This window comes from Alexandromys fortis, unplaced genomic scaffold (assembly GCF_014885135.2).
Source record: "Alexandromys fortis isolate MF-2015 unplaced genomic scaffold, M_Fortis_MF-2015_v1.1 scaffold_26, whole genome shotgun sequence".
NCBI lineage: Eukaryota > Metazoa > Chordata > Mammalia > Rodentia > Cricetidae > Alexandromys > Alexandromys fortis.
The window spans coordinates 9,949,709-9,964,438 of record NW_026067894.1 but is presented as its reverse complement, the minus strand read 5'-3'; the positions used below and the strand labels follow the sequence as shown (position 1 = coordinate 9,964,438).

Here is a 14,730-nt window from a genome sequence, read left to right as displayed (position 1 = left end):
TGCCAAACAGCTCTGATGGTGAACGCGTGTCTCCATGGGGCTCAGACAATGCATGTAAGAGGCTCAGCACAGTGTCTCACGCAGCAGGGAACAACACAGGGCAGATGTCACATCTTCATATCCCATGCATCCAGGACTCCAGCAGAAATAGTCACCATCCCATCCCTCAGCCGTGCTTCCTTGCCCCTCCTTCCCCTATGCTTCCCTAGACTCAGGCAACGTAGGCTCTAGCTCTACTACATGGACAGACGTAGGGGAGACTCACCCGCTCCAGGGCAAAGGTGCGCACCACATACTCAGCCAGTGTCTCTGTCTTTACCAGCGTGATCTTGATGTCCCCATACATGTCTGAGTCCTCAGGCCAGTAGCGAGAGCACTTTACCTGTGACCCCCCCACAGCACAGGGTTCAGCGTGCTCCCAGTCATCCATGAGGCCCACCCTGCCTCCAGCCCACCCCCCCCTCAGCCCCGCTTACCCTGCCCACCTCTACCAGCTTGGTGATCATGACGATGCTCGCACACTGTTCCTGCCACACCATGCGCCAGAAGTCGTAGATCATCTCGGGCTTCGGCCCTGAGGGCGCAGAGGATGCCTGTCCCTGAGCACGGTCCTTCCATGGCCAGCACACCATGATGCTCAGTGACGGACACTGTCCCTTGTTGGGACGCTCCCAACACCCAACCCCAATGGGGACTTCTCATTCACCCCAATATACCCCACCAACCACGGCTTCATGCCTACAGGGCCCTGGGATGGGCAGTAGCAAGGCAGAGCCAGGCTGGAGAGCCTGGTGTGCTGAGTAAGAACTAATGAGCCGTATAGATGATAGACCCTCAGTGCATGGGCAGGAGAGGTGGACAGAGAGGCAGTAGCAGAAGAGAGACAAGACTAGAGGGGACCCAAGCGGCCAGCTGGACCGAGAGGCATGCTCCATGACAGTGGGTATAGCCCGAGTCCTTGCACATGCATCACCACAGAGGAACACACAAACACACAACCAGGTTACAGGGGAGGGACTGAGCATCTCAGGAGGCACAGACAGGGCGGATAAGGGCTGCGGTTAGATGTAAAAGATCCAGGCAGGTAGTGGGGACAGAGACACAGACAGATGGGGAGGCAGACGTGGGCAGAGGGATGCTGAGCAGGTCAGCAGGGAAGGCAGGCAGGCAGCGGACATTCCAGGTCACGAGAGGGTGCCACAGGCGGAGGGGCCAGGTACCTTGAGTGGCTATGAAGTGGTTTGACCTGTGGTAGCCCTGGAACAGGAGAATAGGGTGAAGTGAACGTCAAGGGAGCAGACCTCTGTCCCCTCAGACTGCCCCTATCACCGTCCTTCCAGGAGCAGGCACCCTCCAGAAACTCATGTCTCTAGATGAGGGTGACCTGGTCCTCCTCCCAGTCCCAAAGATGTATGAAGCTAAGAGACACCAGGGTCTTGCCATGGAACCTGTGGAGGGTGCTCCTCTGTGAGCCCAGCGAGTCTCCCACCCTCAAAGTGGGAATGTTATCTGTTAATAACATGGCTGCCGTTCAGAGACAAATGAAGCGCCAGTTGCTGCTGCCCTGTTCCCAGAAACATAATCCACCCTGGACCCCAGATATGGGAGAACCAGAGGTTGGCAGAATCCCCAGTTTCAGGCAGGACATTCAGAATGGAGAGTACCCAGAGCTTGGGGGAGAAATCTTAAAGAGGGCTTCAAATCGGAAGCAAAGGGCCCTTAGATACAGTTTTAAAATCTGTTTTACTGATGAGGAATTTTCCTGAGACCGATGGTTCCATACCGTTCTAAACACTGCTGTTTATCTTACATGAAAGAGAAGCCAAGAGCTACCTCACTCTCCATCCCCAGAGACCTCAGGCCAAGCATCAGTGAGCTGCGGTCCCAGAGTCATGGTGATGGTCCCATACCGTCCTAAACACTACTGTCCGTTTTATTGAAAAGAAAAGCTGAGAGCTCCCTCATCCTCCATCCCCAGAGCCCTCAGGCCAAGTAGCAAAGAGCTGAGGTTCCAAAGCCACAGTAGCCCCAACGTCCCTCACAAGAAGGCACCTTTGTGGGACAAGAACCAGCCAGGAAGTCTGTGCAGACTCTGTGTTAAGTTTCCAAAGTAGAATGGCAGCAGGTGCAAGAGAGTCATCAAGCTCTGCCCTGACCCTCAACACAGCTCCTTGTGGACCCCCGAGCACTGAGAACCCAAAGGGCCCTAGTGCTTCCCTGCCAGGGCCCACATCCCAGCTGCCCTCAGACAAACACCCTTTCCTTCTCTGGCCCTCCACCTTCACTGCTATAAAGTAGATCATAACCAGATTTCCCTGCCAGGGATGTGAGGAGTACAAGCCGTAATGGAGGTTAAGCGTTTGTCACCAGGCCAAGCACAAGGCAGGGCCAACAGCAGCTGTGATTATTAACCCTGCCTCGGAGGTCTCCAAAGGCCCAGATAGTGTTGATTTCAAAAACTGCTCGGTGGGTGTGTGGCACATGCCTTTAATCCCAGTACTCAGGAGGCAAAAGCAGAGGGGGGCGGGGGGATAAAGAACAGCTGGGATGGGAGATGACCTCCAGAGGATTGGGGTGTAACGGACCTGGGTCCCTGTTGGCAGGTGCCAGCAAGTTCCAGCACTTATTAGTCGGTATAAATAACGAAGTAATGGAACGCAATTAAAACTGATCAATTGAGCTGAGGATGAGGCTCAGGGGTAGAGCATTTGCCTAGCATGTGGGAGACTCTGGATTCTCTACCGGCACACACACACACACACACACACACACACACACACACACAAATACCACACTGATCCTAGTGACTGGATAGTATAAAATCCATGTCTGTCACTTCTCCAAGAGGAGAGAAGTTTGGCATTTTTGGTGCACAGAGACCCTGGGATATCGTCCCAGGCAGACTTGGGCTCCGAGGATGGGGGTGGATCTGGAAATAGGCATTTCCGGCCAGTTCCTTGGCAGTGCTCACACTGCAGAGCCTCAGACAGCATAGTAGCCAACAAGGCTGAACCTTTCCAAAGCCTCTGTTGCCCTCTGCAACTGGAAGATGACAAGCAGACAGCCTCGTGGTTCCCCGGAGAAAAGCCAAAACCCCTTCAAAGTGAAAAACCTCCAGAGTACTCTGCCTACACTCCAGCAGCCTCCCCAAGTCGTCCCCACTGTCTCTAGAGCCGGTCAAAGGAACAGCAGAGCCGGAGGATGGGGAGGGCCCGTTCCCAGCTGACTCCACCTAGGAAGTAGTCAAGCTTGGGAACAGGTTACCCTGAACTGCCTGTACTCCTGCACCCAGCACAAACAGTTTGCCTAAGCTCCACCCCAACACAGGATCATCAGCAGAGTCAGCCAACTCTGCACCTCCCACCCCCACCCCACCCCACCAGGCCCAGCTCCGTGCCAGCATTTGAGCCTGAGTCAGTAAACTCTGCACCTCCACCCCCACCCCACCAGGCCCAGCTCCGTGCCAGCATTTGAGCCTGAGTCAGTAAATAACAGAGGACCTGAACTCAACTAAACAGACTGACTGGGCTGCTATAGCTGAACACGTACTTGCCTGGCACGGAAGAGGCCCTGGGATCCAGCCCCAGCATAAAAAGGAAGGAAACCCGATTGATTGCCCAGTGAGTAATTGGCCTACAGTTCAGCTCTGGGGCACTCTTTCCAGTCCTTTCCAGGATCCTATTCCTTCACTGTTGGAAAATTACATTTTGAAGAAAGTATGGCCCAGGGCCACCCAACCTACCTTGTCATGCAGGCCTATTGCTTTTGTTTTAATATTTATTTATCATTTATGCGTACGCCTGTGTGGCTGTATGAGTTTATGTGCACCATGTGCGTGCAGGCACAGCAGAGGCCAGAGGAAGGCATCGGATTCCCTAGAACTAGAATCACAGTTGGTTGTGAGCCACCTGTGGGTTGATGGAAGTTGAATTCAGATCCTCTGCGAAAGCAGCCGGAGCTTTTAACCACCGAGCATCTCTCCGAGCCCCACACACCCTATCTGAAGCAAGTGTACAGGCACGCAACCCGAAATTTCTACATGGTCGTTTCTTAAAAAAAAAAAAAAAAAAAAACATTACTACATTTTCATTTCCTTTGTGATCACAGGGAAGAGTGTTGTCGCAGTGATGTATGTGTGGTCAGGTGACCTGCAAGAGTCAGTTATCTCTCTCCCGTGTGGGATCACCAGGCTGAGCAGCAGGCTCTCACCTGCTGAGCCATCTCACAGCCCTCGCTTCTTACGTAAGACATATGCTACTGCACAGCCATTTTATACAAGGACGCAGATAGAGGTTTTGCTATGCCTATGCATATATGTATAGGTGTATGCATGTGTAGGGGGGGATTGCACATGCCAGGAAGGTACATGTGTGCATGTGTATAGAAGTCAGACGACAACCTCAAGTACTATTATCAGAACAGCTGTCCATCTCCTTGGAGACAGGGCCTCTTTTTGGCCTGCTACTACTTTGCAATTAGGCTAAACTGGCCAGGCAGCCCAAAAGATCCATCTGGCTCTACTTCCCCAGCGCTGGGATTACAACCTGAATCCCCACAATGGGTTCTGGGACTTGAAGTTGGGTCCTCACACTTGCAAGGTAAGCATTTATCAACTCAGCCATGCCCAAACTCTCCCCCCCCCCCCAAATACACATTTTAAATGACCATATCACCTTGCACACTTCGCTCTAGGGAGTGGCACTGGAGAGGTCTGGACCTCGTGCCCCACGCAGGTGCTAGGATCATACATCTGCACGCTTGCTGGGGTCTGAGTGGGTGGTGCTGAGGGACAGCGGAATGGTAACGCTAGCTTTGTGGCCTTACACACGTCATTTCACCTTTCTCAGATTCAACATTCTCATCCGCCAAATGATGAGAATTTTTAGGGGCCTGGCACCTGGCAGGTGAGGTCGGCAACACAATCGTTCACTGGCATTTGAGGCAGCATGAAGCCCACTGGGACTTCTAAGGGTATTTCTTAGGAGTTTCACAAGAGAGAACCAAATGGGTGAGATTCTAAGGCAAATGTCTAACCCTAGGGAACCAGCGAATCTAAGGCCAGTAAGGACCAATATTCATCATAACCCACAGGGGGCGCTAGGACCCTGCACATCTGCTGTCTTTTGTGAGCCTAATGGGCCTTTTACATTTGAGAATTTTACAAACCAACTGTGTGGCTGCACTCAAAATAAGGGGCACGGCTGGGATAATTGGCTGGCTCTGCCAAATCTGACTGGGGGAACCTCTCACGTCTTATGTTAGTCTCTCTGTGTTGTCCAGAAGTCTGATAATGAACAGAATCCTAGCAATGATAACAAAAAAAATGAAATATCTTTTTAAAAGAAGATAAAATGGAAAATGTACCCGCAAAATAGCGAAGAATACCAGTCATTAAATAGTATGAAATACAATCCTCATGCTCAGGAGGCCGAGGCAAAAGATGGCTGGGAATTTGATTCCAGCCTCAACTACACAGTAAGCTCCAAGCCAGTCTAGCTACAGAGTTAGACCCCATCTCAAAAAGCCAAAATTATTGATAATAACAATGATTATAAATACTATGAAAACAACTTAGTTTGAGATAGGTTAGCCTCAAACTTACTGTGTAGCTCAGGATGGCCTTGAATTTCTTTGGTTTTTGTTTTGTTTATTTTTTGAGACAAGGTCCTTCTACACAGTCCTGGCTGTCCTGGAATTCACTATGTAGACCAACTCAGAGATCCACTCACCTCGACCCCACAAGTGCTGGGATTAAAGAAGTGAACCACCACACCCAGTTTTCACCTGATGCTGGGTCTCAAACCCAGGGTGTCAAGCATGCTTGGCCAGCATTCCACTAACTGAGCCCTTTTTTCAATTCTCCAAAGAGCAAAAGACATTATAATGTTTAAACTGATATTCAAACTGATTATTTAAAAAAGCACATTTGAATTGAGGCTAACTGGAGGGCAAACTGATAGTGGCTGAGTTTTAAGCAAACTGACCACAAAGGGTTTGAACACTAGGGAGCTTAAGGAGGACTGGCCCAGGCCTGTCTGCCGCCTGGGCTGCTCGGTGGGGGGAGAGGGAGGGGGGTAGAGACAAGTCTCAGGGCAGTTTCCCCACCAAATACACCAGGAGGAGCTCTGCAGAAGAGCAGAACAGGTGACGCTCACAGGAAATGGCTAGACGGGGGACAGAGGTGACAGTAGTGACCAGCACCCCAACATAGTTGTCCTTGTTGAGAGAGCAAAAGGTGGCAAGGAATGTCTCCCAGTGGGAAGACAGTCTTTAACCGTGGCAGCCCCTGGCAAGCTGCTGGAATGGGTGGCTGGTGTTCAGTGCCAGGAGAGGGGAAGGAGGGGGAGAGAGAAAGAGAGAGACAGCCAACCAGAGCCTGTGAGAGAGCCCAGGACACAGCCAGTCCACCAGACAGGAAGAGGAGGAGGAGAGGGAAGAGATACTTACTTGTCGGTTTATCCGAATCTTAATGATTCCAGTGAGGGAAAAGAACAAAGCAAAAGAGACAGATGTTAGGCCAGAGGTGGATGGAGGTGGGCGGGGCACAGGAGAGGCCAGAAAGGGTGACATGAGCTGGCGGGCAGAACAGAGACAGGAGGCCAGGACTTGGGTGGAGAGAGGCATGGTTATGTCCCGGTCAGGGCCCGAGAGAAACCAACCAGGTGGAACCCAATGAGAAAGATCCACTGTCTCCAAGCTGCCCATGCCTGTGAGCCAGGACCGTGCTGGGAGGCAGGGAGACAGCAAAGGGTTCTGGGAAGCAAGCGGTGGCACATTCAGCTCCAGGAGGAAGGTGGAAGGAGAGGAGAGTCATCTCTAGAGGTCCTGACGACCTCAACCCTGGTACACTGCGGCTTCCTCCTGGGCCTTTCTTTGCCTTCACTGCTCATCCCCGAGTGCCCCTCCCCTTCCTCTGCGGCCACACTGCTTCCTTCAACACAGTCTACACAACCAGACCTGGCTCTGCCGCTAACTGGCTCTGCGACACTTCTCTTCTTGCCTATGCTTTTCCAGCTAATCTGAAATGAATTTCCTTCGATGTTAATCTGTTTCTCCCCCCCCCCACTAGAATCTCTGTATCATAAAAAAAGAAAAAGCAGTGGTCACGTGATCTCATTTCTATCCCTGGTGCCCAGGTGCTCAAAATACATTTCCTACACAATTAAAGAAAGCTCTTCAAAGCTCAGCTTGCTGCATGAAGTGCAGGCAAGTCCCTGGGCCTTGCCCGAGCCCCATCACCACCCCCCCATGCACACCTGCGAAGTCTGCCCTCTCTTGGCCCATTCCTCCCATCCACCCAGATCCAAGAGTTGTCAAGGCCGCCAAACGGTCAGCATCGGAGGCTGCAGAGACAGCCCAGCTGGGGCTTCAGTCCTTTCTTTACCACTCTAGCTGTGTGTCCTACAACCAGTAGCTTCACCTCTCTGGGTTCCAGCTTCCTTCCCTGCAAGGGGAGGTCATGCACAATAGGGTGATAAGGTTACATGAAATTCGAGAGTGTATGTAAAGAGCTTATCACCATGCCTGGCATACAGTATGTGCTCAGTACACACGCCTCCCTACATGTGAAGCACCACTGTAAACAAAGCCAAAACACTTGAACAACTTCCTGATGGCCCTGGGAGACAGCCCGAGTCCTTAGCCTGCCAGGTAAGGTCTTTGTCATCTCACTCTGCATAACCTCTTCTGCTTCAGGATGGGAATCATGAAATCCCACCTCCAAGCTCTCGGCCCCTTGTTGAGGCAGCTCTTCCCCTCCCTCTGCCTCCCTGTCTGCCCCAGACCTTGTTCTACCTCCGCACGGGCCTGCACAGCCCTCAGGATGCTTTCCCACAGGCCGCCACCCACTCTCAGCTCCCCATCTCTGAGTTCCCTGGCACCAAATGCACCTCAGCCATTCAGACCCCCGTTTAGTCTCTGGTAGGTTTGTGCCCTGCATGGACAGTGAGTCTGGAGGGGACAGGGACAGGTAAGCAGAAAGAGCCGGCTCAGGCACTCACGTCTATGTAGTTGGCAGAGATGTAGTCGGCATCTGGGTCTCCCAGCATCGGGTTAAGTTTCACTCGGTGACGGTCATCTGCGGACAGAGTGGCAGAGCAGGGCTGTGTCAGGAAGCCTGGAGTTTGTAGGTGGGGGGAGGCTGTGTCAGGAAGCCTGGAGTTTGTAGGTGGGGGGGGGGGTCTCTTGAAGGTTAGGGGAAGTATCCAGGCCTGGCTGCCAGGTGACCTTTATAAGGGCTCAGAGCTGACCAGGAAGCTCTGGGCACCATGAGGCTGGGCCAAGGGTTTGAGTCTGGGTGTGGAGTTAAGGAAGATTAGCAGTAATTAGCTGTGCAAACTTGAGCCAAGTTCTCCATCTCCCAAACCTCTGTTCCTTCATTTTTAAGAGAGGCCCCTACTGTGACGGCAGTGACAGAGACAGTGGTGTGAGGCCCTCATACACAAAGGCCAGGGCCCTTATGTCTCTGTGGACAGGACTCCCCAGAGCATACTCTGGCTGCTCTCCTCTTTCCACACTTCCTCCTGTCTTTGTGGGCCCCAGTCCCTTCCCGGGGACTCACAGGCAGACACTGTCTCCTGCCGGCTGCTCTTGAGCTTGTCTTTCTTCTTGGTGGCATCCCAGCCTTCAAAGAAGCTCTGCCAATGGGAAAATGGTAGTCAGTGGGGGAGAGAGACCCCCAAGACTTTTGGGACCCCTCCCCACAAGGGGGAATGATAGAGGCAGGGTGGGGGCGGGACACCATAAGGGATAGGTTCCAAACACACTAGTGTGTGGGGAAGGGAAAGCTGAGCCAAAGGGAGGGCAGAGTTCACAGAGTTTAGGATACAGAACCCTGAGTCTGACCTGGGAAGAGAGGAAAGATTAAACGATGAAGATTAAGGGTGAGACTAAGCGTAAGTGTGTAAGGCTGAGCTGGGGACTGACAAAGGAAGGGTCCAACAGGGCTGGGCTGAGAAGAGCCCAGTGAGGATCCACAGTGAGGAGAACGGGCCGGGCCCACCTCATATTCCTGCTTGAAGCCATAGCCCTCCGCTGTCTTCATCTGGTTGATATGTTGCAGAAGGTCAGCCACCCGTACTGCGGGGTGCAGCTGTCCTGTGTGATACGGGGAGCCCTTCCGGCCACACGGGCGCCGAGGGGAGCCCCCCAGGAGGCTGCTGGCCTCAGTGACCCCACTGCTTCGCTGGTCTCCTGTAGCCAGAGGAAGGGAAATGGACTCTCACATATATGCAAACCCAGCCTGGAAGCCTCTAGATGGACTCGGGCAGGGCGGAGGCAGGGAGCACAGTCAACATGGAGGGGGGGCCGGATCGTTCCTTAGAGTCAAGCTTAGTGAGGCTACCCTGCATGAGGCCCTGCAAGCCCTTCCCTTCGGTATCTCTGGTTTCCCATCTATGAAATAAGCAGGACAGCTGAAGTGAGCCATAGGGTCCTCATGACTGTATTACCCTGTGACCCGGTGACATCTTCACACCTCCCTGCCAGGTCTCACTGTTCGACCTGCACGGGCAGCATTAGAGAACCCTGGACGTGCCCTCCTCTTCCAGGGAACAATCTGGAACCACGGCAACTCCCAGCAATTACCCCCATTCAAAGACGAGCAAAGCAAAATTAGCTTGCGCAGCCGCCCCCTCCACCGACAACTCCAGGCACCTGAATAGACTGTTTCTCCTGTGCCAGCATTTCCATTGTCAGCCAGTGCAGTGGCCCAGACAAGGGGGCCCCACGGACCCCAGACCCTGCCAGACAGACACACACCCCCGCTCCAGCTCTTAGAATCAGCATCCTCAAGGCCATCCCACCCTGGTTCCAGGGATCACATCTGAGACTGCAGAAAGCAGCCATAGTTTCTCCTGCCCAACTCATTGTCTGGCTCCTATCTCCTCTCAGGAAAGGCTGTGTGGATGCCTCAGTACCCTTCCTCCCTATCCTTTATGCCTGGAGAACTCAAGCCCCTCTTCCAGGTCTCAGCCAAAATGATCCCCTAGCTGGCCATGGTCCTCCTTAGTGAATCACAGAGGAGATGAATACAAGATGCACAGGCCACCTCCCCAGACTCCAGAGCTTCCTATGCCAAGGTTTGAAAGCTGCCTCTGAGTAGGAACTCAAGGCCATGCAGGGTCTTCCTACTTCACTGTTTTGCTCTCAGCAGGCCCAGGCCTAAAGAGTGCCCAGTTTAACAGAAAGCTGTCTCCCGTAGTTAATCCTGAGATCCGGTCACTTACAGCTGAACTGGTCAGTGACTTGCTTATTGTGTAGTCAGATGCTCCATGCCCTTAACCACACAGATGGGGAAGCTGGGGTCCAAGAGGCAAGACAGGGCTCATGTCACAGTGGTAAGTACAGGAATTATTCAAGATGGCTGAGTAGGTAAAGTGCTCCCCGTACAAGCATGAGGACCTGGGTTCAGATCCCAAGCACCTAAGAGCTGGGCACAGTGGTAGACACCTTTAAGCCCAATACCTGGAAAGCAGAAACAGATGTGTCCTGGGGACTTGCTGGCCTGCTAGTCTAGCTCAATCCAGCAGCTCCGAGTTCACAGAAATCCTGTCTCACAAGATAAGATGGAGATGCGGAAGACATCCCAAAAACCTCTGCAGGCACATGAGCCTGCAAAGATGTGGATGCACACACACACACATATACACACATGCATGCACACACGAACACTTACACATGTGTATGCGCACATATGACTGCTTATACACATGTGCATGCACATGTGAACACATATATATTCATGTTCTTGTGAACATATACACACATATGAACATGTACACACACACACAAGCACAAATTAGATAAAGAGAGGAGGAGATCTGTGCTTAAAGGAGTCTGTGCATTTCTGATATAAACAAAAACAAGTAGATTTATGCCTAGTGAGACCTCTCAGGGCTTCCGGCATGTCGGTGTGCATTTGAAATATCCAAGAGATGAATGGAAGAAGGCCGCTTCGCATCTCTCGCCATGAAGGGCTCTTTGTGTTTTATAGTCACATCCTCAGGGGCTGCAGTACAGTGTGGGTGGAGACTGACGGAAAGCTCTGGAGCCAGGCAGATCTCAGATCAAATCCCAGCTCTGCACATGACCTCGGGGACGCTATTTAGTCTGCCTAAACTTCCACTTTTACATGTCAACAGAAGTAAACACTGATGCTTCTAAACGTTTGCTGCTATAAATGTTAAATAATAAGACGACGCACGAGAGGCAGCCAGAGCCTGGCACAGCCACCACAGCAATCGCTGGCATCGCTTCCAGGAAAGGGAGTCCCCGAGTCCCCCAAAGCCAGGGCAGCTGGCTGACTGAATGCTTGGTCCTTCTCCACTGTAAGATACTGGTCCAGCCTGAAAAGCCAGTTTCAAGAAGCAGCCACAACTACACAAGGTGAAGACATGCAAGAATTCAAGAAGGGTTACTGGGGCTAAGGAAATGGCTCTGCCGGCAAAACACTTGCTACACGAACCATGTGGACCTGAGTTCAATCCCCAGTGCTCATGTGAAAGAAACAGTCTAGTCTAGTTTGAACTATAGTCAGTGAGAGACCTCACCACCTGAGATAGTGACACTTGATGTCAACTTCTGGCATCCAAATGCATACACACACACACAAATACACACATACATGTACACACACACACAAGTACACACATACCACACAATATATGCATACACAAAGGGTTTCTGCTGGTTCAAAGAACTCAGAGACATCAAGGAGACCGGGAGCTCAGAGTTTTGCTGTGGACACAGAGTCAAAGCCTCACGAAGTGATGACCAGGTAGAAAGAGAATCAAACAAGAGTGACAGGAGATTGCACACTTATCCCACAGATCCAGATCAGCCCCCATGATCAGCAGGGACGTAGGTGTAGTCAATTTCTGATGAGCAAGAACCAGGCCAGGCAGCTCACAACCGAGCCCAAGAACAGTGCGAGATACTCTGGAGATGAGACGACCGGGAAAGGGTGGGGTCATATGGCATGACCTGGTTTCCTGGACTCAGAGAAGCCAGGTCCCTGTTCCCTTAACTATGGGATCTGAGAAGCATTTCTTACCTCATTCCAAGTTCTGCCCCAATGACCAACCTGCTCACCCGAAGGCAGGTTCATCGTTCCCCAGGGACAGGGGAGATGACTCTGCTTCCTTCCTGGTGGTCTGGCATGCGTTCTACTCCACTGTACCCTTCTCACACTGAGGGACGAAACCCACCAAAACCGTAAGTGAAAGAGAAACCAATCCTCCCTGAAGCAACTTGTATCAGGGCACTGAAAAGATCTAAAGGATGCCACATGGTTTTCTGCAGTCAACCAAAATTGGGTCTCTGATATTTGGAAAAGACAAGGAAGGAGAGGTTGAGCCAACAGGTCAGGAGTAGACAAAGCGTGAGAGAGTTCTAAGACTCAGTTCCAGTCTCCTGGACACATGGCTTTCCAGACACTGCAACCTGGCCTTCACTGTGTCCAGTCTCCCCTTCCCACCACGAACCAAGTCCCGCATTTTCCACCGGCATTCGGCTGCAAGGCCTGTGCCCCCTGTGGTGGTCTGAGTGAAAATGACCCCCATAGGCCCATAGGGAGTCCCACTATTAGATGTGGCCTCATTGCAGTAGGTGTCTCCTTGTTGGAATAGGTGTGCCCTTTTTGGAGGAAGTATGTCACTTGGGGTGAGCTTTGAGGTTTCAGAAGTTTGGGCCAGGCCCAGTGGCTCACTCGCTCTTCCTACCGCCTGCCAATCCAGATACAGAACTCTCAGCTACCTCTCCAGCACCTCTGCCTGCATGCGCCATGCTCCCTTCCATGACAGCAATAGGCTAACCTCCAAACTGTAAGCCAGCCCCGATAAAATGTTTTCCTGCCGTGGTCATAGTGTCTCTTCACAGCAAAAGAAAGCCTAACTAAGACATCACCCTACCTCAGCACCCACTCTCCCAGCGCCCACCAAGCATGGTCCCTCCTATGCCCACCTCTATACACTGGCATCTGTTGCTCCTCATCCTCCTCACTGCTGACTGCCTAAATCCTTCTATGATTTAGTCCCATGCAGCACACATGCGCATCGGCCATTCAGAAAGAAGTGTGCCCAAACCGTGGCTCTGCCGCCTGACTATGTGACCTGGACAAGGGATATCCCCTCTCTGAGCCTCTTTTTCCTCATTTTTTTGCTTGACTGTTTGCTTGTTTTGGTCTTGAGATAGGTCTCAGGTAGCCCAGGCTGGCCTCAAAGTCCTTATGTAGCCAAGGATGGCTCCTGCTTTCACCACCCAAATGCTGGGGTTACAGGCATGAGTCCCCATGCCCTGTGCGTGTGATGCTTGTGATGTAGCCCAGCCAGGGCTTCCTTCAGGTGACCATGCTGCCCACTGAGCAACATCCCCAGCCCTCCTCCTCCTCATTCTTTTTTTCTTTTCCTTTCTTTTTTCTTTTTCTTTTCTTTTTTTTTTTTTTTTTTATAAAATGAAGACTGGTGATCACCACTGAGCAATGTAAAAGGGTGAGAATTCAAGGAGGAAAACTACAAAAAGGGAATAAGCGCATGTTGAGCTTGAAAACGCGCATGAAACAGACAAATTCCCTGAAAAATGTAACACCAATTGCATCATTTTCTGATATATGTGTGATACTTTTATAGACATAGCAAAAAAAAAGATCAAAAGTGACTCAAAAATAGAAAGTCTGAAAGCCTGGCTCCTTTAAAGAAGTTGATTATGAATTTCAAATCTTGGGCTGGGGAGATGACTCAGTGGGTCGAGGTACTCGTCACTGACTCTGCTGACTGAGTTCAAACCCCGAGACAGGCGCAGCAAAGGGAGAGTCCCAACTCTTACGAGCTGTTCGCTGACCTCCACATACACACACAGTGGCACTCACGTACCTACACACATACACTTATATGCAGAGAAAATACTTAAATAAAAATATATTAATAACTTCTCAAAACTTTTGGTAGCACTAATTCTTTTGAACGCTCACATGGTAGTAGTGGCCCCGGTCTCCAAAGCTCACATGGTGGTGGCCCTGGTCTCCACCTCCCACCCCACCTTTTCCCATGGCACTCAGTGGCAAGGTCTGTGTCAATCCCAACTCAATATCCATTTATTTTTAAGAATCTTAAAGGCCTTTATGTATCTATTTTGTGTTGTTGTTTGTTGTCTTGTTGTTGTTGCTTTTTGCTGTTGTTAGTGGTTTTTTTTTATTTTTGGTTTTTTTTTTGTTTGTTTGTTTGTTTTTCTGAGACAGGGTTTCTCTGTGCAGTCTTGACTGTCCTGGAACTCACTCTGTAGACCAGGTGGGCTCAAACTCACAGAGATCTGCCTGCATCTGCCTCCTGAAAGCTGGGATTAAATGTATGTATCACTATCATCTGGCTATTTTAGGTTTGTTTGTTTGTTTGTTTGTTTGTTTGTTTTTGAGACAGGGTCTCTCTATGTAGTCCTGGCTGTACTGCAACTCACTATGTAGATTACTGGAACTCACTATGTAAACCAGGCTGGCCTCAAATTCATAAAAATCTACCTGTCTCTGGAGTATTAGAATTAAAGGCATGCATCACCATGTCCATCAAAATGTAATGATTTGGTGGTGGTGGTGGTTTTTTATTGTTTTTTTGGGTTGGTTTTTTTTTTTTTTTTTTTTTGGTTTTTCGAGACAGGGTTTCTCTGTAGCTTTGGAGCCTGTCCTGGCACTAGCTCTTGTAGACCAGGCTGGTCTCGAACTCACAGAGATCCGCCTGCCTC

General features: G+C 51.0%; 1 protein-coding gene across 1 annotated transcript in view; it reads right to left on the bottom strand.

Moving 5' to 3' along the window:
- Ptpru (protein tyrosine phosphatase receptor type U) overlaps positions 1-14,730 on the bottom strand; it is a 73,944-nt gene that overhangs the window by 10,724 nt on the left and 48,490 nt on the right. The window contains 6 exon segments of the mRNA XM_050151015.1: positions 266-382; positions 477-574; positions 1,221-1,257; positions 8,001-8,077; positions 8,561-8,636; positions 9,002-9,192. Of these exon segments, the coding sequence (XP_050006972.1) occupies positions 266-382; positions 477-574; positions 1,221-1,257; positions 8,001-8,077; positions 8,561-8,636; positions 9,002-9,192 (596 nt within the window).